Here is a 27,804-nt window from a genome sequence, read left to right as displayed (position 1 = left end):
GTGGAGGTAAGACTCACAGAGTGCACAACAAAAAAAAAAAGCATCTCAGCTTACCAGGTAGGTGTGTATATAAGATGCTGCATGCACAGCATTGATAGAGCATTTCAGGATGAAGACTGCTGGTGTTTTGCTGATCTTCCTCTTCTGTCTGTGTTCAGCTGAGCCTGACCTTCAGTTCCAGCTGAGCCTCAAACATGATGAGAACCAAGGAACAGCGTTGGACCTGAGCCTCAACCATCATGAGAACCAAGGTAAGGATGATGGAGATGCTGATTAAAGGGCAAGACCACGTTGGTAGAGGTTTGGGTTGTGTAGTTACCTTGCCATGATGTAACTCCAAAGGCAGATCAGGAAATCAAAGATTATTGCTCCATTGATTAGAAATTGATAATTCTAAATATGCTCCTCATTGACTTACATTGTACGCTGAAACAGCTCTCAAAGTCAGTCTATTAGCATGTAAACGAACACAAACAAAGTTGATTCAGACAGTATAGAACATCACCAAACCAATTACCGTTTATTTTGTATATGAAAATGTCAACTTCCTGTTGATTTTACTATTTGAAGATCCGGATCCAGATCTGCGGATCCAGTCCGCAAGAATAAGAATAACAATAGCAAAATCAACAGGAAGTTGAATTGTTTTATTAAAAAAACAAATAGTAGTGGGTTTGGTGATGTTCTACATTGTCTGAATCAACTTTGTTTGTGTTCGTTTATGTGCTAAGAGTGACTTTGAGAGACGTTTCACTGTACAATGTAAGTCAATGAGGAGCATATTTTGAATTATCAATTTCTAATCAATGGAGCAATTATTATTATTATTATTATTTATTATTATAAATAGATTTCTTGTCCAATTTTGGAGTTACATCATGGCAAGGTAACTAACTACACAACCCAAACCTCTACCAAAGTGGTCTTTAAACCTCTTATCCAGCCTATATACTTCATACTGTATTATAGTATATATTGTGAAAATAGCTCACGACCAAGACAAAACTACAAGCTCACAACCAAGATTGTTATAGTTTTTAATTATCAATATCCTTTTTTTGGTACATTTATTACTTTATTATAATGTCAGATTGAAAAGAAGTTACATTGGGAGTGTTAACTACAATATTTGCATTTTGAATTTTAAACTAAAATAGAATTATGAAAGATCAACATTTTCCCTATTTTTTCCATGAAGGGGTTCTTGTTTCATTTATATGATTATATGATTATATGATTTACTTAATCACAATAAAAACTTTACCCTTTATATGCCAGTTTTGATCATACATCACTAACCGCGTTTTTGAAAAATACACTATAATTAAATATTCTAAACACTAATTTGATTATTATTAGTATCACTGGCTGACCCATCTGAATAATAAGTGTGAAGATTGATTTTGGTGCATTATTACTTTTTGTATAATGTTAGATTGAACAAAACAGTTACGTTGGGAGTGTTAACTAATGTGAAAAATGTAATTTCCCTTTTCTGTGCAGCAAACTTCTTAAAAGTTTTGTAAAAAGTCAATCACAAAATTGCCTAATTTTAGCCCCTCCCCCATAAATACAAAGAGGTCTCGTACATTAATGTGATTCTCCGTGTTAAATAAAAGTTACAAACATGTCAAAAAAGGGTTACAAACATATTAAATAAAGGTTACAAACTAAATGGGGGACATTTTGTAATTGACTTTATTTTTACGAAACTGAATGAAGTTTGTTGCAGAGAAAAGGGAAATTACAGACAAAATATTTTTTCTCTTTCATTTAAAGGGGAGGGGGGGGGGGTCAGTCTATGGTAGCCTATAAATCTTGTAGTTAACACTCCCAACGCAACAAAAACATCTCACAGTCAGAATACGGTGGATATGGATGAAATATATAAATACATATAAAATATATAAATGCATATGAAATATATAAATAAAGTGGATATGGATGAAACTCATGAGACTCATGAAACTCTCTGTTTGTTTGACACAATGTGATTGTGTGTATTTTTCAGAAACGGACAACCAATCTAATTCCAGTAAGAATGAGGTGGAAGCACCAGGAGGAAGTTCTGTGAATGCAGGTAAGACAGAGACATTGGGGCAAACCCCGCCCCCAGAGAGCCACTGGAATCCAAACCCAGACCCATAGAGAGAGAGAGTTATGACACGCTTTGATCTCCCCGCAGAGCGGGCCACTATGGGCTGTAGTTCCAAACATTGGAACTTCCTCATCGAGATAGACAGAGCATTTCTGCATTCCATTCTTACAATGGGAGTCAACGCTAGTGTCTCACTCTCATTAGATCACGCTGTCCAAACCGCGCCCCTAGACCGACCTCTCTCTCTCTCTCTCTCTCTCTCTCTCTCTCTCTCTCTCTCTCTCTCTCTCTCTCTCTCTCTCTCTCTCTCTCTCTCTCTCTCTCTCTCTCTCTCTCTCTCTCTCTGAGCAGCCTATTTAACAGACTAAAAGGGATAGTTCACCCCCTAAATGATTTTTTTCTATGTATTAGTCACCCCATGGAGACTTGAATTCATGTTTTGTTTTGTTTTTTTGTCGCATTCCTAAGCCAATAATTTGATGACCGGTAGGAGACACAAAGAAGACTCTTTAGCCGCTTTTCCATCACAGCTTAAGCACGACACTGTCCAGTACAGTCCAGAACCGCACCGCACCGCTTCAAAATGTCTTGCGTTTCCATTGCACAAAAGTCCCCACTCGCAAAATCCCCACCCTCCCCTCCCCTCCCGAAGGAAATCAACGCCCCTTTCTTTAACACACCAACTTAGCCTCAGGCTACAGGGTTAGCCTAAATGCTAGCGTGCTTCCTCAGAGCTAGTTTGTCTCTTAAGTTATTATTTGGCCATGTTCACCCTGACTTTAATCTTCGCTATTGTTGGGAAGACCTGTGTGGTGTCTAAACACGTTGCCATCACTTATATAAAAAACATTATTAGCGTGTATCGTCGCACATTCATTGTTGCCAGGTTTAGCAGAAAAAAATAAGCAATCAGGTCTATGAAAACAATCCCAAAAGAAGCGACTATCTACGGCTATTTGAAAATAGCAGATATACAAACTCACAACGCGTAGCGATGCGACGCATTGTGAGTGTGTGCATCTGCTATTTAAAAAATATATATACATATATAATGTTGACAAATACATATTAATTTGGGGGTCCTTGACATGAAAATGTTTAAGAACCACTGGTTTCAACAACATATGGAAACAAGCCCCAAATAATCAACTACATTTTAGAAACAAGCAGTGGTGGAAAAAGTACTCAAATGTTTTACTTAAGTAAAAGTATCAATCCGAAGCATCTACAAGTGAAAGTCTGGAATTACTTGAGTAAAAGTACAAAAACTATTGGTATCAAAATGTACTTAAGGTACCAAAAGTAAGTACTAAAATGTTTGAAAATAGCAGATCTACAATGATGCGATGCGTTGTGAGCTTGTAGATCGGCTATTTTCAAATAGCCTAGGTATAAAATAGGGCTTAAGTGGTTAATGTATGTTTTATAATGTAATCATTTATATCTGAAAAGTAACTAGTAACTAGTAACTAATACGTTTTCAGATAATTGTAGTGGAGTAAAAGTACTACCAATATTTACAAGCAACTTTACAGAAAAATAAGCCCAATGTCGCTTATAATAAGTGGACATGGCAACACTGCTACCGTAGTGTTTACATTTTACAGAGACCTGAGTGGACAGACACAGCTGTGAGCCGACCAATCAGTAGCAGTCACAGCTTTAGCCCCGCTTAGCCCAGCTCAGACCTACCCAAGACTGGGTACTTTTTAGGCACCAGTTTAGTACCACTTACACACCACTCTACCCACTTCATTGTAGTGGAAACCGTTGCTGTGGTGGGCGGTGTGGGGTGGGGCTAGGTAAGTCCATGTATATGGAAAGCCGCCTTTTGTGTCTCCTACCGGATCTGCTACCGGTCATCAAATTATTGTCTTAGGAATGAGACAAAAACAAAAAAATATCCATGAATTCAAGTCTCCATGGGGTGACTAATACATAGGAAAAAAACTTTGGGCTTGTTTTTCTGTAAAGTTGCTTGTTGGTAGCTGCGGGTTGTGGTATTTTGGACTTGTTTCTAAAGTGTTTAGTTGCTTATTGTGGGGTTGTTTGAACCAGGGATTCTCATTCTTTCATGTAAAATACCCCCAAATTAATATGCATTTGTCTGCGCACCCCCATCTGAAGATATGTTATGCCAGGGAGTCAGGACTCCCATACAACATTTGTGTCATTAAAAGGTTTAAAAAATATTCCACATTTTCTTTGAAATAGCAGATTTGTTTTAAATAGCAGATCTGCAAGCTCACAACGCCTCGTGTTGCGACGCGTTGTGAGCTTGTAGATCTGCTATTTTCAAATAGCCAACATATAGGTTTTAAAGTGCTCATGTGGCCTATTAGTTGCTTCTTTTGGGCTTGTTTTCATAGACCTGGTTGCTTGTTTCTCTCACAAAACCTGGCAACGCTGGCCTTGTCAACGTTAGACTGTCTGGGATCAGTTAACTTTACAGGTTGCAGATCCGGTCTAGACCGGATATGGCCACGGCCTTTGTACGTGCCTATTTGTTTCCGTAAACTACCGGATACAGTAGGCGGGCTCTACACAGGATTGGCTCTCTGAGCAGTAAATAGACACTCCCCCCCCCCCCCCCTCACAACCAACCAAACCACACTCTGGCAGAGACAATTTAAATTAAACATTAAACACTAAACATTGTTGTGGTTAGCCCAGGCTGACACATTAGGATAGTTAGTTTACTTACTAGTTATAGTCAGTGTTGCATTGCTGAATTGGAACATGGTTGTACTCTATTTTAATGACGTGACGCGCACGTGGCTTAACACCTACACTACAAGTCACACAATGGACAATTGATATGCATCTAGGCTCATTCCTATGTTCATTCACCTGGTGTGAGTCGGGGGAGCCTTTGTAAACTTTGTTGAGGTGTGAATTTAAAGTGGTTTTAAATCTATGCGTGTGCCTGCGCGTGCTATTGGTCAAATAGGTTCTTGCACGCCGTGCAAGGCCGTCCCATGAGTAATGCAACCCTGGTTATAGTTATGTTTAATTTAATTTCATACAAAACTGATTTGTTAAATTTGATGTTGATATTGAAGTTAACACATCTGTGGTACACAATTTGATTTATTTTTCTATATATTATATCAAGTGCTTTATGTGCTTGTAATTTCAAAACAATTGTACAGTACAGAAAAAAGTGCTAGACTCTACATATTGTATAACATTGTGTGGCAGATACAAAATACAATCATAGAATTCATAGACCATAGACAGCACTATCATCAGTGTTGTGTAAGTTAATGTTGTGTTTGTTTACACATGATCTTCCTATTAATATGTTGGATTCATGTTAGTGAATGTAGCCCCTAGAGGGTAGTAGAGTACAGGCCAGGGTGACGTCCTGAGTGAGACACATATTTAAGAGGGTTCTGAACAGGCTAGTTATCTGTGGGTCCTCACAACACTGCCGGTAGCGTGTTGTTGAGAGGGGGATGTTCGAGTGCTGACCTGTTAATCGGTAAGCCTGTTTGTTTCTGTATTATGTCCTCGCTTTTACTGTTGTAGTATGTTATATGGTCTACAATGAGAAATGTTTTTATATCGTCAGGTCTGTGACACTTTTGGTGCTCTTGTCGTGCCTGTCCATTGTTTGGGGTGTGGCCTCTTCAGTTACATGTAGGCATTTAAACTGGAGAAATGTGAGTATTATGTCTGTGTAAGGGTTGATATATGTTCAATAGTTTATATGTTTCTGTGTAACATTGTGTTTAACTTACATGTATGATGTCATTGCTCTAACAGATACAGGTGGAGGGGGGGGGGCTGTTCTGCTGTGTGTGTGTGTGTGTGTGTGTGTGTGTGTGTGTGTGTGTGTGTGTGTGTGTGTGTGTGTGTGTGTGTGTGTGTGTGTGTGCGTGCGTGCGTGTGTGTGTGTGTGACCTGTTGAGAGGGAGGTTTGCCTGTGTGAAACCACTGAACAGCGTGTATAAACTTAAGAGCTATATATAAGGTAATCCTTTTATTGGTTTGCCTATCGGTATTTACCTGTGACATTTTGTAGATGGTATTAGTGCATTATGTTGTGTTGGTATTGTATGCTATCGTGCCATGTGTATAATATGAACTGACAAATGTGCTTTGTCGTGGTTCCGTAGGTCCATGTGGAACAAGCAGCACCTTAAGGACCCTGTTCCTTTCCCTTCATTAATTGCTTTATTTTGATTTGTTTTGTACCAGTCTTCCCAAGCTATTGAGTCACTCTTGCAAGTACCATTTTGTAAATATTTTATTATAGAAAGGTTTACAAAATGGTTCTTGCATTTATTTGCTTGTTACAAAACAAATCAAAATAAAGCAATTAATGAAGGGAAAGGAACAGCGGTCCTTAAGGTGCTGCTTGTTCCACATGGATCTACAATCAATGACAAAGCACATTTGTCAGTTCATATTATACACATGGCACGATAGCATACAATACCAACACAACATAATGCACTAATACCATCTACAAAATGTCACAGGTAAATACCGATAGGCAAACCAATAAAAGGATTACCTTATATATAGCTCTTAAGTTTATACACGCTGTTCAGTGGTTTCACACAGGCAAACCTCCCTCTCAACAGGTCACACACACACACACACACACACACACACACACACACACACACACACACACACACACACACACACACACACACACACACACACACACACACACACACAAAACATTTCTCATTGTAGACCATATAACATACTACAGTAAAAGCGAGGATACAATACAGAAACAAACAGGCTTACCGATTAACAGGTCAGCACTCGAACCTCCCCCTCTCAACAACACGCTACCGGCAGTGTTGTGAGGACCCACAGATTACCGACCCGTTAGCTGCCTGTTCAGAACCCTCTTAAATATGTGTCTCACTCAGGACGTCACCCTGTACTCTACTACCCTCTAGGGGCTACATTAACATTTATCCATGAATACATTTTCAGACATTTAACTTACACTCTCAATACTTGTGGATCTTTGGCTCTGTACTTGGTCTGCTCTTTGATACACCAAACCGGTTTGCTGAAAAAATAGCCGATCTACAAGTTTAGCCTGTAGATCTGCCAAAGTTCCCCCCAGCATAGGGATGCTAGGGTTCAAGTGGTTAATGTAAAAAGATATATATATAATAAGTTCCTATCACACAAATAGGAACATAGGTACAATGTACAAACAGAGCAATTACTGTACCTTTAAAGTTTTACAGTTGTTCCCAATTTTGTAAAAGCTTATCCCAAGCTAACCTTTCCTATGTGGATATTTAGGTGGATATTTATTTATAACTGTTTCTGACAGCAAATGCACAATTATTATGTTTTCATAAGTTAGATTTCCCTCAGTTGCTATGTAAACACATCTCTGTGTACACATCATTTATATTCCCTTTTAATTGTACATACATTATTTTGTTTTGATTGTATTGTTATTGTTCCTCTTTTGCTTCGGCCATGTAAACATGCAGTATGTTTTCTCATGCCTATAAACCCTTTGAATTTAATTGACAGGGAGAGAGAGAGAGAGAGAGAGAGAGAGAGAGAGAGAGAGAGAGAGAGAGAGAGAGAGAGAGAGAGAGAGAGAGAGAGAGAGAGAGAGAGAGAGAGAGAGAGAGACACACACACACACACACACACACACACACACAGTTGCTTTTCAGATTTAGATTTAGGCTATTAGAAAATAGCCGATCTAAAAGCTCACACTTGTAGCTTGTAGATCTACTATTCCCAAAATATGGTTGTACATTTTGAAAACTTGAAATGGGACATTCTGCATAATGAGTACTTTTACTTTTGGTGCTTTAAGTATATTTTGATGCCAACACTTTTATACTTTTACTAAAGTAAGTAAATTCTGCATACCAGAATTTTACTTACAGATTAACAGATTATTTCTACAATGTGGTATTGATACTTTTACTCAAGTAAAACATTTGAGTATTGTCTGTGGTGCACTTTACATTATAAATAAAAGCCATTATATATATATATATATATATATATATAGTGTTTGCATGTGATGACATGTAGAGGGATAAATGTTGACAACATGTTGATAAAATGCCTACATAAAGATCAGAAGCAATACATATGAGACTACAAAATGACATTGAAACACAATTTAAAGTATAATTACTGCTATAGTAGGCTTCTACAGTATATTGTTTCAATTCAATTCCCCAACAATTACTTTAGCCAGCCAGTCAATAGTTGCTCGGCCCTGCCACCTACTGTCCACCTACTGTATTACACAGTGGGAGACGCCCCTAAAGGCAATACTTTTTAATAATCAGAACTATAGTGCTGACTTCTACTTTGTGTTCCTTTCTCTTCTCTTTAATAATCAGAACTATAGTGCAGACTTCTACTTTGTGTTCCTTTCTCTTCTCTTTAATAATCAGAACTATAGTGCAGACTTCTACTTTGTGTTCCTTTCTCTTCTCTTGGTCGCTTGTCATCTATCTAAAAAGGTCGATACGTTTGTGTTGCAGTGTTGCCATATTTTGTGAGAAATAAGCAACCAGCTCTAGGAAAACAAGCAACTATACTACATCACAAGAGCACTTTAAACCTCTGCAAGGGCTATTTGAGGGCGATGCGACGCATTATGAGCTTGTAGATCTGCTATTTTTTAAAACTCTTGCAATAAAATGCGGAATATTTGGAATATTATTGGAAGTGGAAGCTAGGCTAAGAGGAGAGGCGACAATTAGGGAGCAGCAGTATGGGTTTATGCCAAGGATTGATTGATTGAATATTTTATATTATTATTATTACACAGCATGAGTACAGTCAAACACTTGGTCTAAACGGATAATGGTTCCCCCTGAGAGTGCTGATGGAGAAGTATAGAGAAGGACAGAAGGAGTTTATTGGAGGTTATCCACATAATACTTATTCATTATTAACCACTTATAACTTATTAGAAACCACTCTTATTGATGCATTTTAAATGAAACTATTGAGTATTTATGATTGACTGAATGTTAATGCTGATGCTCTTCTGTTTTCAGCCCTCCTTGCTAAACTGACGGCCATGGAAAAGAGGCTCACTGCGAGTGAGGAACTGAACCGACAGAATGCAGGTATTATAACCTTTATGTTCTATAATGAACAGACAGAATGCAGGTATTATAACCTTTATGTTCTATAATGAACAGACAGAATGCAGGTATTATAACCTTTATGTTCTATAATGAACAGACAGAATGCAGGTATTATAACCTTTATGTTCTATAATGAATACTGTGCAGTGGTAATACTACATATTATATTCATTATAATGAATACTGTGCATTGGTAATACTACATATTATATTCATTATAATGAATACTGTGCAGTGGTAATACTACATATTATATTCATTATAATGAATACTCTGCAGTGGTAATACTACATATTATATTCATTATGTTATAATGAATACTGTGCAGTGGTAATACTACATATTATATTCATTAGAAGGACAATATCAGTCACCAGAAGCAGAGACGTGTGTTTTCAATGAGTCTAACATGGTTATAATGGAGTTTGAAGACACAATGGGTTCATATAGAAAGGGGGGCGTGTCTTATAACATGAATATGAAATATGTAAATATTGAATCAAGGAACATAAAAACTGTCTGGGGTGAAACACAAAGCCAGAGTAGACGTTAAAATGACCCCAGAAGTGTTTAAACACTTGCATTACTGAGCGTTCTAGCCTACTTATACATACTAGCTGGGTCAAAATGACATTCAGTGTGAAAAAAAATTAATGCCTAAAATCTCTCATAATCTGGGCTCAAACTTAAACATAATAGTTTAACATGATGTATTACCTCGTGTTTTCTTTGCTTACTGTAAGTCGCTCTGAACTAAGACGCTAAATGCCTACATTGTAAATTGTATTTATGCATTTAAAATGCTACACTGTATAACAAAATAAAAACGTTGTTTACTGCCAGATTTTATATACTGGTGTTTTAATCAAACTGCATTAGTATTAATAAGTGATTTATTGTTAATGTGATAATTTCAGCTCAGTTGTCCAGCGTAGAAATGAGAGTGAATGTAAGTGACGGTCAAGTGGAGCAACTGAACAGACACAATGCAGGTATTATAACTTCACATTTAGTTAACATTTGATGTACTTTAATGCAGGGTTTCTCAAAGTGGGTGCTGTGACACCCTAGGGTGCCGTGACACAAGTCCAGGGGTGCTGCAGAATACTTTAATATTTGGAATTGATCAAAATCACTTCAGTTTAACCACTTTAACGATAACCCTCTATACTTGATTTGCTTGGTGCGCTCTTTTTCCATCTACACCAAATCTCCAAAAATAGCAGATCTACAAGCTCACAACACGTCACAAAGTGACGCGTTGTGAGCTTGTAGATCGGCAATAGACCTTTCGCTCAGCCCCGCCCCTCTCCCCTAAGCCCCGCCTCCTTCGGACACTTTCACAGCTGGCTCACTCACTTCAATGTTAATTTCATGGATCTTATACATTAAATGTTTGTTCTTTTTTGGAACCAGAGCTTCGAAATCTCTTCCAAATCCGTCAACAAGGCCTGCCGTATGCACTGGAAAAATATGTGCATGACTATTTAAAAAAACAGTGTTTTATCATATATGAAAAACAATAGGATATCAATTCAACTCAACTACCAACTAGGGCTGGGACTCGATTAAAAAAATGTATCTAATTAATTCGAGGCTTTGTAATTAATTAATCGCAATTAATCGCATTTTAATCGCATATCAATATTTGACCTGAGAACAGTGCAAAGCAATTTTTTCAAATGGATTTTGGTATACGTCTTTAAGTACATGTACTCAAGAACTGTACTTAATTACAATTTTAGGGTATTTGCACTTGACTCTCGAGTATTTCCAAGTTCTAATACTTCTACCCCAGTAACTCTTTTGTTACTAGTTAGATTTCGATTATTATTATAAAACATACAGTAACCATGTGAAAAACGCAGATCTACAAGCGCAAGTCATTGTGAGCTTGTAGATCTGCTATTTTCCACCACTGGAGGCTGATAGAGTGTGTTGTTGTTACTGTTGTTTTATAGTAGTTTAATTAATAATAAATACAAATCGCGCGCATGTGACCCGCACCGCATCGTGCACTCCCCCCAGCGCACCCCCCCCCCCCCCCCCCTAAACGGGACAAACGCGCGCGTAGGGGGAATCCATGCCAGATTCTGATTTGCCCAGCCAACATTATCAAGCAGGCTATGCGGCGCGGCTGCAGTTAAATTTGTTGTTGTCTGAGAAGTGAGAACCACGTCGTTCTCACTTCTCAGACAACTTCTCAGACGGACCGATCAGACCAGCACACCAACCGGATTGGTGCGCTGTTATGATCGGTCCGTCTGAAACTCGTCCAGTGAGAAACGTTCCGCGGTGCAAAAATAGGTGCGATTAAAATGCGTTAATTTTTTCTGTAATTAATCGATCGAAATTAACGCGATAAAGTCCCGGCCCTAGTAACAACAAGAGTCAAAACTACAAACAGTAGCCTATCACTTAATAAATATAGCCGACCTACAAAGTGAATTTAACACTTGCAATATTTATTTTAATACATGTTTTTTTTAATACATGCGGGGGGGAAAGAAAATATCACCTGCCCTAAATGTAATTCCTGGGGACGCTACTGTTATATAATATGAATGTTGATAATATTCTTCAATGACACGGTCGGTCGGTCACTTCCTAGTCTTAATGTTACCCTGCGGTCTCCTCCCCCTCCTGTTGAGTTGATTATTAGATGATGCAGATCCTATACTTTTTCATATATGATTAAACACCGTTTTGTTTTTTAATAGTCATGCACATATTTTTCCAATGCATACGGCAGGCCTTGTTGACGGATTTGGAAGAGATTTCGAAGCTCTGGTTCCAAAAATGAACGAGCATTTAATGTATAAGATCCATGAAATTAACATTGAAGTGAGTGAGCCAGCTGTGAAAGTGTCTGAAGGGGGCGGGGCTTAGGGGCGGGGGTCAACAAAAGGTCTATTGTTGGTGAACGTTACCACTAGAGTAGAGATGCTGGGGTTCAAGTGGATATTTTCAATCTGTCCTAATGGAAACTGACATTCATTGATTTTATATCTATATGACCTCGAGGCTAAATTCAGGTTCAACAGAAATCTCTCCCTCACCCATAAGCAAAGATTCCGCAGAATACTTTGATAATATTTGATTTGATAAAAATCACTTCAGTTTAACCACTTTAACCAAAACCCTCTATACTTGATTTGCTTGGTGCGCTCTTTTTCCATCTACACAAAAGCTCTTCACCAGAAATAGCAGATCTACAAATTCATAAAACGTTACAAAGTGACACGTTGTGGGCTTGTAGATCTGCTATTTTTGGTGAACGTTACCACAAGATTAGAGATGCTGAGGTTCAAGTGGATATTTTCAATCTGTCCTAATGGAAACTGACATTCTCTCAAGTTGTCCTTCTGACGTACTGTATCTTAGGAGGAAAAAATGTAATGTTTACATCCTGTAATATGACATAAATGTAAGGTGCCATAAAGTAACAATGTCATTCATGACATGAATATGAAATATGTAAATGTTAAATCAAGCAACATAAAACATTTCTGGGGTGAAACACAAAAGCCAAAGTAGACTTTAAAATCACCTCAGAAGTGTTTTAACACTTGCTTGACTGAGCTTTCTTGCTGACTAACATATAGTCGCTGGGTCAAAATGACCCTTCAGTGTGAAAAAGAATGAATGCCTAAAATCTCTCATAATCTGGGCTCAAACAAAATAGTTTAACATTTGATGTATTACCTCGTGTTTTCCTTGCTTACTGTAAGTTGCTCTGAATTAAGATTGTCTGCTAAATGCCTTTATTGTAAATTGTAAATATGTATTTATGTATTTAAAATGCTATAACAAATTAAACATTTGGTTTACATTCAGATTTTATTAAAATAAGTATATGACCTCTAGGCCAAATTCAGGTTAAACTGAAATCTCTCCCTCACCTACTATATTTGATTCATAGAATTCATAAGCGAAGATTTTAAAATTCATATGTCAAATCAGATTAACTGTAATTACTGGTGGTGTTTTAATGAAACTGCATGAGTATTAATGAGTGATTTAATGTTAATATGGTGATGATTTCAGCCAACCTTGCTAAGCTGTCCAGTGTTGAAATGAGGGTCAGTGTAAGTGAAGGTCAAATGGAGCAACTGAACAGACACAATGCAGGTATTATAACTTAACATTTAGCAAACATTGTATGTACTATAATGGAGGGTTTCTCAAAGTGGGTGCTTTGACACCTCAGGGTGCTGTAACACAAGTCCAGGGGTGCCGCAAAATACTTTTATAATATTTGAATTGATCAAAATCACTTCAGTTTAACCATAACCCTCTATACTTGAGATGCTTGGTGCGCTCTTCATCCATCTACACCAAAAATAACAGATCTACAAGCTCACAACGTGAGCTTGTAGATCTGCTATTGTTGGTGAACGTTAGCACAAGAGTAGAGATGCTGGGGTTCAAGTGAATATTTTCAATCTGTCCTAATGAAAACTGACATTCTCTCAAGTTGTCCTTGTGACATACTGTATCTTAGGAGGAAAGAATTACATTTTTACTTCCCGTAATATGACATAAATTTAAGGTACCATAAAGTAACAATGTCATTCATGACTTATGACATGAATATGAAATATGTAAATATTGAATCAAGCAACATAAAAACTGTCTAGGGTGAAACTCAAAAGCCAAAGTAGACTTTAAAATGACCCCAGAAGTGTTATAACACTTGCTTGACTGAGCTTTCTTGCCGATTAACACATACTGGCTGGGTCAAAATGACCCTTAAGTGTGAAAAATTAGTAATGCCTAAGTAAAATCTCTCATAATCTGGGCTCAAACTTAAACAAAATTGTTTAACATTTGATGTATTACCTCGTGTTTTCCTAGCTTACTGTAAGTTGCTCTGAATTAAGAGCGTCTGCTAAATGCCTGAATTGTAAATTGTATTTATGTATTTAAAATGCTATAACAAAAAAAAAATGTGTTTACAGACAGATTTTATTAAAATAAGTAAATGACGACTAGGATAAATTCAGGTTCAACAGAAATCTCTCCCTCACCAATAATTGATTCATGGAATTCAAAAGCTAAGGTTTAAAAAAATCGTATTTTTTGTCGACTCAGATTAACTGTAATTACTACTGGTGTTTTATTCTAACTACATGTGTATTAATGAGTGATTTAATGTTAATATTGTGATGATTTCAGCCAACCTTGCTAAGCTGTCCAGCGTTGAAATGAGGGTCAATGTAAGTGAAGGTCAAATGGAGCAACTGAACAGACACAATGCAGGTATTATAACTTCACATTTAGCAAGCATTTTATGTACTATAACGCAGGTTTTCTCAAAGTGGGTGCTGTGGCACCTCAGGGTGCCCTAACACAAGTCCAGGGGTACCACAGAATACTTTGATAATATTTGGAATGATCAAAATCACTTCAGTTTAACCACTTTAACCATAACCCTCTGTACTTAATTTGCTTGGTGTGCTCTTTATCAATCTACACCAAAGCTCTTCACCAAAAATAGCAGATCTACAAGCTTGTAGATCTGCTATTTTTGGTGAACGTTACCACAAGAGTAGAGATGCTGGGGTTCAAGTGGATATTTTCAATCTGTCCTAATGAAAACTGACATTCTCTCAAGTTGTCCTTGTGACAAACTGTATTTTAGGAGGAAAACATTTAATGTTTACATCCTGTAATATGACATAAATGTAAGGTGCCATAAAGTAACAATGTCATTCATGATATGAATATGAAATATGTAAATGTTGAATCAAGCAACAAAGCAGCATAAATTTAAAGTGTCATAAAGTAACAAAGTCATTCAGTGGTGCCGTGGATGAAAACACATTTAAAGGGTTGCCCTGAACTACTGCTATAATGAATACGATGAGTCTAACATTCATTAGAAGGACAATATCAGTCACCAGAAGCAGAGACGTGTGTCTAAAATGGTTAAAATGGAGTTTGAAGTCACAATGGGTTCATATAGGAAGGGGGGCGTGTCTTATAACATGAATATGAAATATGTAAATGTTGAATCAAGCAATGATTGTCTGGGGTGAAATACAGCAGCCAGAGTAGACTTTAAAATGACCCAGAAGTGTTTTAAACCTTGCTTTATTGAGCTTTCTTGCCTACTAACACATACTGGCTGGCATAGGCGGCGGGTGAGCCTGACAATTGGGAAGGCTAGGAGATCTGGCTTGAGGCGGGGGGGGGGGGAGGGTCGGCAGCGCCTCCCGAAAATTAATTTTTTTTGGGTGGATTTTGTTAGTTTCTTTTCAGATTTTAGTTACTTTATTACGGTGTTAGGGTTAGGGTTAGGTCAGGGTTATGTTATTTAATTCTTATTTTTGCCAGATTTTTATGATTTATTATCAAAAATGTAACTAAATAATGCTGCGCACATATATTATATATAATTTGCACAATTCCCAGAATTTACCAGCATAACATTTGGGAAGGCTTAGCCTACCCTAGCCTTCATTACCGCCGCCTATGCTGGCTGGGTCAAAACAACCCTTCAGTGTGACAAATAATTAATGTCACACTGAAGGGTGCATAATTAATGCTTAAAATCTCTCTTCATCTGGGCTCAAACTTAAACAAAATAATTGTACTATGCATTTAAAATGCCATAACAAAATAAAATAAAAACTCCTCACAGGCAGATTTTATTAAAATAAGTGCATGGTCTCCAGGCTATATTCAGGTTCAACAGAAATCTCTCCCTCACCCATATTTGATTCATAGAATTCAAAAATATTTGTAATGTCAAATCAGATTAACTGTAAACAGTGCTGGTGTTTTAATCAAACTGCATGCATATTAATGAGTGATTTGATGTTAATATTGTGATGATTTCAGCCAACCTTGCTCAGCTGTACAGCGTAGACATGAGGTTGAATCTAACTGAGAGTCGAGTGGAGGAAGTGAACAGACACAATGAAGGTATTGTACTTTCATTGTTAGAAAACTCATGTTGAAAACTCTGACAATACATACTGATTAGTGTGGCTGTTGATTCTGATTTTCTCTAGGCAACCCCAGTATTGTTCTTACACACAATGTCACAAACATAACATAAGTCAAATTAAATCAACTACTGAAATTGATAGTTATTAAATCTAACTGCATGAGTATTAATGAGTGATTTAATGTTGTGATTATTTCAGCTCAGCTGTCCATCGTTGAGATGAGACTGAATGTAAGTGACCATCGAGTGGAGAACGTGAGCAGACTCATAACAGGTATTATAACTATTATCACTTTTAGCAAACATGTCATGTTTTAACCCCTTGTTAAAAGAGCAATGATGTGTCAAAGTTAGAAGGCAGCCTGCTGTCATACAGATGAAGTGGTAACTGGTCTAAACTGGTTAAAAGGCAGCCTGCTGTCATACAGATGAAGTGGTAACTGGTCTAAACTGGTTAGAAGGCAGCCTGCTGTCATACAGATGAAGTGGTAACTGGTCTAAACTGGTTTGAGGGCAGCCTGCTGTCATACAGATGAAGTGTTAACTGGTCTAAACTGGTTAGAAGGCAGCCTGCTGTCATACAGATGAAGTTGTAACTGGTTCTTGAATGCGCTCGACCGGCCACGCTTTCACGACCCTTCCAGTCGGGCGCGGGTGTTTATTTTATTATTATTATTATTATCCATGCGTTATCAGCTCTTACATCTGTTATTTTATAGTCAAGTCAAGTCACCTTTATTTATATAGCACATTTAAAAACAACAGCAGTTGACCCAAAGTGCTTTACAATCACAATAGCATAGCCTAATAAAAATACAGCATAGTATAAGTGTAATGACTTTGTGTGAAGTGAAGCGTGGAGTGTAACATATCTCACAGGTTCTGCATTAGTTTCCATACACTACGACTAGACCAGTGGTTCACAAACTTGTTCATGTCAAGGACCCTCAAAATGATATGTATTTGGCCGCGGACCCCGATCAAAAAAATGTTTGTCCCAGGGACCTCCAGAAGCAAAGATTTGAGTTAGAAATGTTTGCTTGTATATATATATATATATATATATATATATATATATATATATATATATATATATATATATATATATATATATATATACACACACACAACTACACTTAGTAATTATTATTATTTAATTTTTTGGGGGCCAGTTTAGTTTTTTCATGAAAACAGAGAATCATAGCTACACATTTAAATATTGGTTTTGCAGTTTGACTCACCAGTTTTAGAGTCAATAAATGTGTTCTACAATTCTTGGAGCTGAGAAAACAGCCTTCTCTAGAAATGTAGTCGAGTCAAAAGTACAATATTTGTCTTTGCATTGTTGTGGAGTGAAAGTTATAAAGACTCTTAATCCTAAAATCTGAATTACTTGAGTAAAAGTGGAAATACCAAACCAAAATAGCAGATCTACAAGCTGCTATTAGCTGCTATAAACTGCTATAGCTGATCTACATGACACAGAAATTATGAGAATATTAATCTGATATGTCAGTACTGTGGCTTTAACACATTTTAGACAGGAAAAAAAATCAGTGGAGGTTTTTATCATCTGCTGAAAAATCTAGTTAGAGGGTTACATAATAATATAAACTATTTGATCATTAAGAGTATAAGATATGCTTTAATAGTAATGCAAATAATATGATTATAATCATATAATAATGTGATAATGCTCCTGTGTTGACAGACCAACCAAAGGTGGCCTTCTCTGCTTATTATCTGGGTTCTGGATCTATTGGATATAATTCTGCTACAACTCTGATTTATCAGAGAGTTCACTCTAACATCGGCAACGCCTACAATCCATCTACAGGTAGGTGGTGATTACCAGGGGTGAGCTGTAGGGGGTGCTCAGGGGGTCGGCGACCCCTTAGTTCTGAAGCTACTATGGGGGCTGGGGGCTGGGAACTCCACATGCATGCGCGAGCACGCACCGTCAGCGGTGAGCCGTCTTTAACACCTTAAACAATGGCCTCAACCTGGCTGCTTTGCATAACATTAGGCTACTCGAGAAAAGCCATGGAGTGTGAAAGGGTTAATCGCTTAGCAGAGAGTACACAAGAGCTGCAGCCTACCAGACACTCACAAAGTTATTATCCCTATCTAGCTCTGGTCCATAGCGTTAGGAGGGGTTCTCCTTAACGCTACGGTACTTTCCATTCTTTCCCCTCCCACCGCGGTAGCGCAGCTCTCGTCTATAGTAAAAAGTAAAAAATACGCTTTTTGTACTCACCAAAACAAAGACGGTTTTATGGAGTTGAAAGCCTACTCTACGAAGTGGGAACACTGTGAGCCCCCACCTCACGTCTAAAATACACTTTTTGTCCAGAAAAGAAAATATTTCACCGGAAGGAAGAATCTGGTCAATAGGAAAATTCCATTGACCAGATCTGTAGAGGGCACTGTGGAGTAACCAAAAACATGTTGTAATTCCGGTGAAATATTTTTCTTTGCTGGCCAAAAAGTGTATTTTAGACGTGAGGTGGGGGCTCACAGTGTTCCCATTTAGTAGAGTAGTCTTTCAACTCCATAAAAGTCTTTGTTTTGGTGTTTGTTTGGTGTTTTGGTTTTAAAAAACACTGTTTTGAAAGCAATATAAGTCTTTAAAAAAAAGTAATTCAAGTAAAGACAAGTTGACTGATTATTTTACAGCTTACCACTGGTGATTACGTTAATTATGTTAATGAACTTTACCTTAAAAGTAGGGTGAGTGATTTTTAGCGGTGCCAGCCGCTCTACATTTGACCGTGTGTGTATGTCTGTCTGTATGTTTACGGACGGCAAAGATGCAACCCATGCGCCACTTCAAGACATGCACACACACACAAGCCATCACTGCACACGTGCGCGCACACACACACACACACACACACACACACACACACACACACACACACACACACACACACACACACACACACACACACACACACACACACACACAAATGTGCTTTGTCATTGATTGTAGATCCATGTGGAACAAGCAGCACCTTAAGGACCGCTGTTCCTTTCCCTTCATTAATTGCTTTATTTTGATTTGTTTTGTAACAAGCAAATAAATGCAAGAACCATTTTGTAAACCTTTCTATAATAAAATATTTACAAAATGGTACTTGCAAGAGTGACTCAATAGCTTGGGAAGACTGGTACAAAACAAATCAAAATAAAGCAATTAATGAAGGGAAAGGAACAGGGTCCTTAAGGTGCTGCTTGTTCCACATGGACCTACGGAACCACGACAAAGCACATTTGTCAGTTCATATTATACACATGGCACGATAGCATACAATACCAACACAACATAATGCACTAATACCATCTACAAAATGTCACAGGTAAATACCGATAGGCAAACCAATAAAAGGATTACCTTATATATAGCTCTTAAGTTTATACACGCTGTTCAGTGGTTTCACACAGGCAAACCTCCCTCTCAACAGGTCACACACACACACACGCACGCACGCACACACACACACACACACACACACACACACACACACACACACACACACACACACACACACACACACACACACACACACACACACACACACACACACACGGTCCTGCGAGGCGCACCTTTGCAACACATGCGCCACTTAAAGACATGCACACACACACACAGTGGCGTAACGGAGGGGTAGCAAGTGATGCGGTGCGGGGGGGCCACCAGCAGGGGGGGCCCCGCCTGCGCTGATACAAATATTTTTACAGCAAAAAATAAGAAAAAAGTTGATTTATATTGGTCAAATAGAACCGAATTAGACCCTAATTAGACCGAATTAGACCTGAATTAGACCCTAATTAGACCGAATTAGACCCGAATTAGACCGAATTAGACCCGAAATTTTTCGAGGTTGTGGTCTCCCAGTTAATTATGTTAATGAGCTTTACACAATCAATTATCTCTCACCAACTAATGATACAACTTACATCTCTGTGAAAACATCAGTAACAGCATGTGAAGGGTTAAGTCTGCTGTGTCATTACAGGCTTACAGGCTTAAAAAATATCACATTTACAAGATTTACAACATTTGTGGCTCGTTGTGAGCTTGTAGATCAGATCTTTAAGAACACTTTTTCCTTAAAAAAAGAAATAGAGCTTAAAGGAGTAGTTCACCAAAAAAATACTTATTTTCTATCAATTACACCCCATGAAGCCTTGAATACATTTTTTAGTTTTTGTCTCATTCCTGAGACAATAATTTGATGAGCGGTTTGGTGTATCCGGTAGGAGACTCAAAGAGACTCCTTTGTGTCTCCTACCGGATACATCAGCATCTTTCCGCCGGTCATCAAATTATTGTCTCAGGAATGAGACAAAAACAAACAAATCTCCATGAATTCAAGGACCAGGTAGACGTTAAAATGACTCCAAACATGTTTGAAAGTGAATTATCCCTTTAATCACTTAATGTAAAGCTCATTAACATGAGCAACTGATAGAAAATAAGTACTTTTTTTAGGTGAACTACTCCTTTAAGTAGTTAACAGTGTTTAAAAGTGTGTGTGTGTGTGTGTGTGTGTGTGTGTGTGTGTGTGTGTGTGTGTGTGTGTGTGTGTGTGTGTGTGTGTGTGTGTGTGTGTGTGTGTGTGTGTGTGTGTGTGTGTGTGTGTGTGTGTGTGTGTGTGTGTGTGCGTGTGTGTGTTCCAGGTCAGTTCTCCGCACCTGTGAAAGGAGTTTATCAGTTCAGATTCACTGCAGCAGCCGGCCGTGAGTCATCAAAGTATGTGTGGGTCCAGATGTATAAAAATGATCAGCGGCTCATTGTTAACGTTGGATACAATAATCATGGAAATATGTTTGAATACGTGAATACTAGAATACATAGACAGTGTAGTGTCTCAGTAAACTATAGGATCATAGAATACTGAGAGACAGTGTAGTGTCTCAGTAAACTATAGGATCACAGGTAAACAATGAACCTAGCATCAGTCTAAAACAATATAATATCATAACTAGAAAATGTCTTCCTCGGAGCACAGGTCTCCACCAGGTAAGGTAGGTTATTGTGGGCCAGCAATGTTGATGGAATATGAAGAATCGGACAGATGATCACATGACTATAGAGATAATCATAACTACAGAGATAATGTGTACCGATTTGCGTGATGTCTGGACAAAATCTGTAGGAGTAATAAAAAAATGTCATGTTTTTCAAAATCGGCCTCCTGTTGGCGCTATAATTGGGCAATGGCAAAAGGGTGGCATTTGTTCCTCAACGTAGTGCGAATGTGCGTGAAAGGTTTCATCACAATCGGACGCTGCGTTCATGATTTGAGGCATTTTGTTCAAAACGGGCCACTCCTGCAAACTTTAGATGTCAATCTCAGCCAATCAGGATGGACTATGAAGAAATCTAACATATCCTTGATCACATGACTATAGAGATCATGTGTACCGATTTGCGTGAAATTTTGACAAAATCTGAAGGAGTAAAATACAATAAAATGTTTTACATAAGTCGGCCTCCTGGTGGCGCTATACAAGGCAGATGTGAAAAGGTCTTTCCTTGCCCTTTATGGAGTGCACATACAAAGTTTTACACAGATCGGTGCAGTTATAGGTAAACTTGCGAATCGGCCTGTTATAGCGCCACCATGAGGCTAATTTGAGGAATTTCAAGTGGCACTCTTTCTGGGCTTAGTGAGAATGTACGGGCAAATTTTCACGGAAATGTTATGCCGTGTTCATGATTTGAGGCATTTTGTTCAAAACTGAGCACTCCTGCAAACTTTGGAAGCCATTCTTAGCCAATCAGGATGGAATATGAAAAAGACCTGTTCGGTTTAATGACTATAAAGATACCGTGTACCGACTTGCGTGATGTTTGGACAAAACCTGCAGGAGTAATATCAACAAATGTGTTTAGCAAAAATCGACCTCCTGAATCGACCTCCCGATCTGAAAAATGTGGGGCAGAGGTTCATCCATGGAGGGTGTGTGCAGTTTCGCTGCGATCGGCCAAACGGTGCCGGAGATCAGCTGTTCACAGACAGACGGACACACACACACACACACACACAGCCTTCGGCCTGGCGGAGACAATAACCTGTACATTGAAACTATAGGATGCCACAAATGAACCTGGCATCTGTCTAACTAACTATATTATGATATTTGAGCAGATCAACTCTAAGGGCGCGCTCTCACCGCACTTTCATTTGACCTCTGGGGCAGAATCTGCCAATGCTTTGTCAATGTAAATGCGTGGATTCACGCAAGAGCGGATTTTTCCGCTTGTCGCGCAGACCTTGCGTTTATCTGCTCTACACGACTTGTCCATTGGAAGCAGAAAACTGCTGGAGGCAGGAGCTGATTTTCCTCCTCTGTCCAATCGGGTGAGTGGAAGGCGGACCTTGAATGTGAGTGACAGGTGCGTCAGTGTTTTTTTAGAATCCACTGTCTGCAAAAAACTGTGGCCGTGCGGCGCACACAACCTGAGTTTAACACAACCTGCGTTTAACACAACCTGCGTTTAACACAACCTGCGTTTAACACAACCTGCCTTTAACACAACCTGAGTTTAACACAACCTGAGTTTAACACAACCTGCCTTTAACACAACCTGAGTTTAACACAACCTGCCTTTAACACAACCTGAGTTTAACACAACCTGCCTTTAACACAACCTGAGTTTAACACAACCTGAGTTTAACACAACCTGAGTTTAACACAACCTGCCTTTAACACAACCTGCCTTTAACATAACCTGAGTTTAACACAACCTGAGTTTAACACAACCTGAGTTTAACACAACCTGCCTTTAACACAACCTGAGTTTAACACAACCTGCCTTTAACACAACCTTGTTTAACACAACCTGCCTTTAACACAACCTGCCTTTAACACAACCTGCCTTTAACACAACCTGCCTTTAACCTGCCTTTAACACAACCTGCCTTTAACCTGCCTTTAACACAACCTGAGTTTAACACAACCTGCGTTTAACACAACCTGCGTTTAACACAACCTGCCTTTAACCTGCCTTTAACACAACCTGCCTTTAACCTGCCTTTAACACAACCTGCCTTTAACACAACCTGAGTTTAACACAACCTGCGTTTAACACAACCTGCCTTTAACACAACCTGCGTTTAACACAACCTGCGTTTAACACAACCTGCCTTTAACACAACCTGCCTTTAACACAACCTGCGTTTAACACAACCTGAGTTTAACACAACCTGCGTTTAACACAACCTGCGTTTAACACAACCTGCCTTTAACCTGCCTTTAACACAACCTGAGTTTAACACAACCTGCGTTTAACACAACCTGCCTTTAACACAACCTGCGTTTAACACAACCTGCGTTTAACACAACCTGCGTTTAACACAACCTGCCTTTAACACAACACAACCTGCCTTTAACACAACCTGCCTTTAACACAACCTGCCTTTAACCTGCCTTTAACACAACCTGCCTTTAACCTGCCTTTAACACAACCTGCCTTTAACCTGCCTTTAACACAACCTGAGTTTAACACAACCTGAGTTTAACACAACCTGAGTTTAACACAACCTGAGTTTAACACAACCTGTGTTTAACACAACCTGAGTTTAACACAACCTGAGTTTAACACAACCTGAGTTTAACACAACCTGCCTTTAACAGGCCAGACAACTTTTGGTGAGAGCGCGCCCTAAAGGGATAGTTCACCCCCAAAATAACTCATTTCCTATGGATGAGTCACCGCATGGAGACTTGAATTCATGGATATCTTTTAGTTTGTGTCTCATTCCTAAGACAATAATGTGATGACCGGCAGCGGTTCCGGTAGGAGACACAAAGAGTCTCCTTTGTGTCTCCTACCGGAACCGCTGCCTACCGGTCCGCTGGTCATCAAATTATTGTCTTAGGAATGAGACAAAAACTAAACAAATATCCATGAATTCAAGTCTCCATGCGGTGACTAATCCATAGGAAAAACTATTTTTTTCGCGAACTATCCCTTTAAGATATTTGAGCAGATACATTAAGATATTTGAGCAGATAGTTATTTTTCTCGACTAAAACATAAAGAAAAGTATGTGTCCAAAAAACTAAAAGAAAAAGAGAATAAATTCTTGTCTTTATTGACGATTTCTGGATACAAATTGTCATCATAGGGCACCATAGAAATATAGACATTGTACATTTGACATGTTTCTGACAGTGTACATTAAAAGAAGTGATCCCGTCATATTCTGAATTTACAGTTTTATGGATGAACGTATGCAAAATGAATAACTGGTTCATGTAAAGAAAGGGCGTGTCTTATTATCATTAAAATAGCCGCGTAATTACGAAAATAAAGGACCATTAATTAATAGTCCAAATGTTTGAATGAAGTTAACGAGGGGGGAAAGGCGGAGCCAATGACTGACCAATGGACCAAAAAAAAAAAAAAAAAAAACACACTGAAGAGAAAAAACTAAAAACACACCCACAAGTGTCAAAAGTCACAAAAACACTTTTTTTGTCCATGAAAATCCAAACCAACATTTCTATTTTTTTTTTCAGTGCACCAGAAAAGATTTTATTTATTGAAGAATAAAAACACAACCTGCTAATTTTTTTCTACCACAGTCAGCGAACAGTTTTATCTTAAGCTGACAGGTTCTTTTCCCTGACGTTGCTTCACACATTTGTTTTTAAAACAAAAAAAAACCTGGAAACCTGTAAAGCTGCATGTGTGTGTGTGTGTGTACACAAATAATTGTAGAACTCCCCCTAGTTTGATAAGCATTAGGGCAACACGGACCCCCCACACAACTTCTGAGAGTGTACAATGGAACTCTTGAGCATGCACAAATGGAACCAAATGGACCCGTACGGGTCCATTTGGTTCCATTTGTGCACGCGAAAGGAGCTCCGGACCTCTGAAGGGTCCATTTGGGGACCGCGTGGAACCTCCTCCCAGAGTCCCCGGACTTCACGCACACATATTTTACGGTCAGGTTTTCTTTGTTTTTTTCTTCAACAGAAAACACACAGAACTATGTACGTATAATAAAGACCATGTACGTAATAAAGACAAAAACAATCCTAACCAGAGGTTATTATAACATCCAACGCACAGAAACCAGTTTTTTTTGTACTTTTTTTTTTCTTCTTCAAACAGAACTATAATTGTAAAAAGTTTTTTTTTTTAAGCGATATTTCGTTGTTGTGTGAGGTATGAAGGTTCACCAGGCGCTGTGAACGGCCTGACGTTTGTTTGCAGTTTTTCCGGGTTTTGTTTTTTTAACTGAGGTTGTAGCAGCGTTTTTTTAAGGTTTGTGGAAAAAAAAACAAAAAAAAACAAAAATATAAACCCAGTAATTGGACTGTGACCAAGAAGAGTTCCCTGACACTCAAAGAAAATTACAAACCAAAAAGAAAACAAACAAAAAAACAAACAAAAAAACAGCATTTCTTCCCCCTGGAGCAAAGACAGCGTACAACATCCATGAGATTAGTCAAGAGAAGGAGGATTAGTTCAGCGGCGTTAATGTGACAAGTTGAGGAATAAAGCCCTAAACTTAAGCCTAAACAGCCCTAAACTCAAGCCCAGTTGGTGTACTATTAACCCATTCAATCTGGGAAAGTATCTGTAATCATAGCTAATATACATAGCAACTTAAGTTTTTCAGAATGAGGCCTAAACGGGCTTCAAGCTGCGCGCCAAACACGGCCGATCTACCAGCCCACAACGCATCACAGACACATCTACCAGCCCACAACGCATCACAGACACATCTACCAGCCCACAACGCATCACAGACACATCTACCAGCCCACAACGCATCACAGACACATCTACCAGCCCACAACGCATCACAGACACATCTACCAGCCCACAACGCATCACAGACACATCTACCAGCCCACAACGCATCACAGACACATCTACCAGCCCACAACGCATCACAGACACATCTACCAGCCCACAACGCATCACAGACACATCTACCAGCCCACAACGCATCACAGACACATCTACCAGCCCACAACGCATCACAGACACATCTACCAGCCCACAACGCATCACAGACACATCTACCAGCCCACAACGCATCACAGACACATCTACCAGCCCACAACGCATCACAGACACATCTACCAGCCCACAACGCATCACAGACACATCTACCAGCCCACAACGCATCACAGACACATCTACCAGCCCACAACGCATCACAGACACATCTACCAGCCCACAACGCATCACAGACACATCTACCAGCCCACAACGCATCACAGACACCGATGCACTGAAAGGACGGGCGGTTTACGAACAAGGCTCACGGTCTAGTCTACGTTGTTTCAGCAGAAACCTCAAGAGCTTGTAGATCTGCCGTTCTCCGCGTGCTACGAGACCGGCGTGCAAGGTTCACTCTCGTAGTACGACGGCTTCGCACTGCCAAAATAATTACTGATCTTCAAGCTGCGTCAAGCTTTGCTAGAGCATTATTTTATTTTTTTGCAGGCGACATCCTTGCAGGACGAGAGCATCGTTTAGGCTTAAGCTAGACGAGAAAGCGCTCGGAAAACCGTTTATGGAATGAGAAATAAAACGTCCCCCGTGTCGGTCGGGTAGCGGCCTCTCAGCGACATGTAAAACTCCTCGTTTGGCCAATTTATGAATGAACCGTTTTGCTTTACAGTTGGATCGATTGGAAAAACAAACCCAAAAAAAGAATAAGAGGCCCACATGAAGACAGTGTTGACAGCGTTTTACTATAAAAAGCTTCCCTGAAAAAAACTGTAGCTCCCTCCCAGCCCTAGTGACTACTATCCTGAAAGAAAACACACAGACTATTTGAACCCAGTTTGTTTTTCTTAAATCGCTATAAAAAGCAGCAACGCTCATTGTTTTCATTTAAACGGTTAAGAACGGGCCCCTCCCCCGGAGGAACATTTAACAAGTCTTGATCGGACTACTATTATTTCACTGATCAAAGCGCACAGATTTATCTAGTTTTTTTATATTTCATTTCAAAGACCGTCCGATAACTTAGAAAGTGTACAAATTGAATCCCAAAAATAGTGAGAGCGAGCCACCGCTGCCTGCCAACACACCGAGTGTCCACTGGCGTCCTGAGACGACAAAACGGTGCAGCAAGACTTCTCTAGCTTTGGACGACCTGGTTAAATGTGAAGGTCTTTGGACGACCTGGTTAAATGTGAAGGTCTTTGGACGACCTGGTTAAATGTGAAGGTCTTTGGACGACCTGGTTAAATGTGAAGGTCTTTGGACGACCTGGTTAAATGTAAAGGTCTTTGGACGACCTGGTTAAATGTAAAGGTCTTTGGACGACCTGGTTAAATGTGAAGGCCTTTAACACACTTTCTGAGTTACAGAACTTAACCCACAACTTAACACCTGGAACGCATCCGTGTAATTTTTAGATTTCTTTAGGCTATTAAAAAAATAGCAGATCTACAAGCTCGTAGCGCAGCACTCGGTGCCGCGCTACGAGCTTGTAGATCTGCTATTTTTGAAAAATCTTGGAGAAAAAAAAAAAGTTAGATTTTTTTTAAGAATGGCCTCAGGTCTTAATGGGTTAAGATATCCATTACACTACAGCTCCATTTGGTTCCATTCTCAGAGTCTGGGCACACCCCTCATCTAG

The 27,804-nt window shown here is 39.0% G+C and overlaps 1 protein-coding gene across 1 annotated transcript; it reads left to right on the top strand.

Annotated features, from left to right (window-relative positions):
• Window positions 1-109: 109 nt before the first annotated feature.
• On the top strand, window positions 110-27,804 carry LOC308096670 (uncharacterized protein; the record flags this gene model as incomplete). Its single annotated transcript, XM_080444081.1, has 10 exons — window positions 110-251; window positions 2,012-2,080; window positions 9,127-9,198; window positions 10,137-10,211; window positions 14,398-14,481; window positions 16,066-16,149; window positions 16,374-16,448; window positions 17,886-18,011; window positions 20,858-20,979; window positions 27,781-27,804. The coding sequence occupies 10 exons, from the start codon at window positions 110-112 to the stop codon at window positions 27,802-27,804; spliced, it is 873 nt and encodes a 290-aa protein (XP_080300207.1).

This window comes from Gymnoscopelus braueri (assembly GCF_963280865.1).
Source record: "Gymnoscopelus braueri genome assembly, chromosome: 12".
NCBI lineage: Eukaryota > Metazoa > Chordata > Actinopteri > Myctophiformes > Myctophidae > Gymnoscopelus > Gymnoscopelus braueri.
This window is presented reverse-complemented; position numbering and strand designations above follow the sequence as displayed.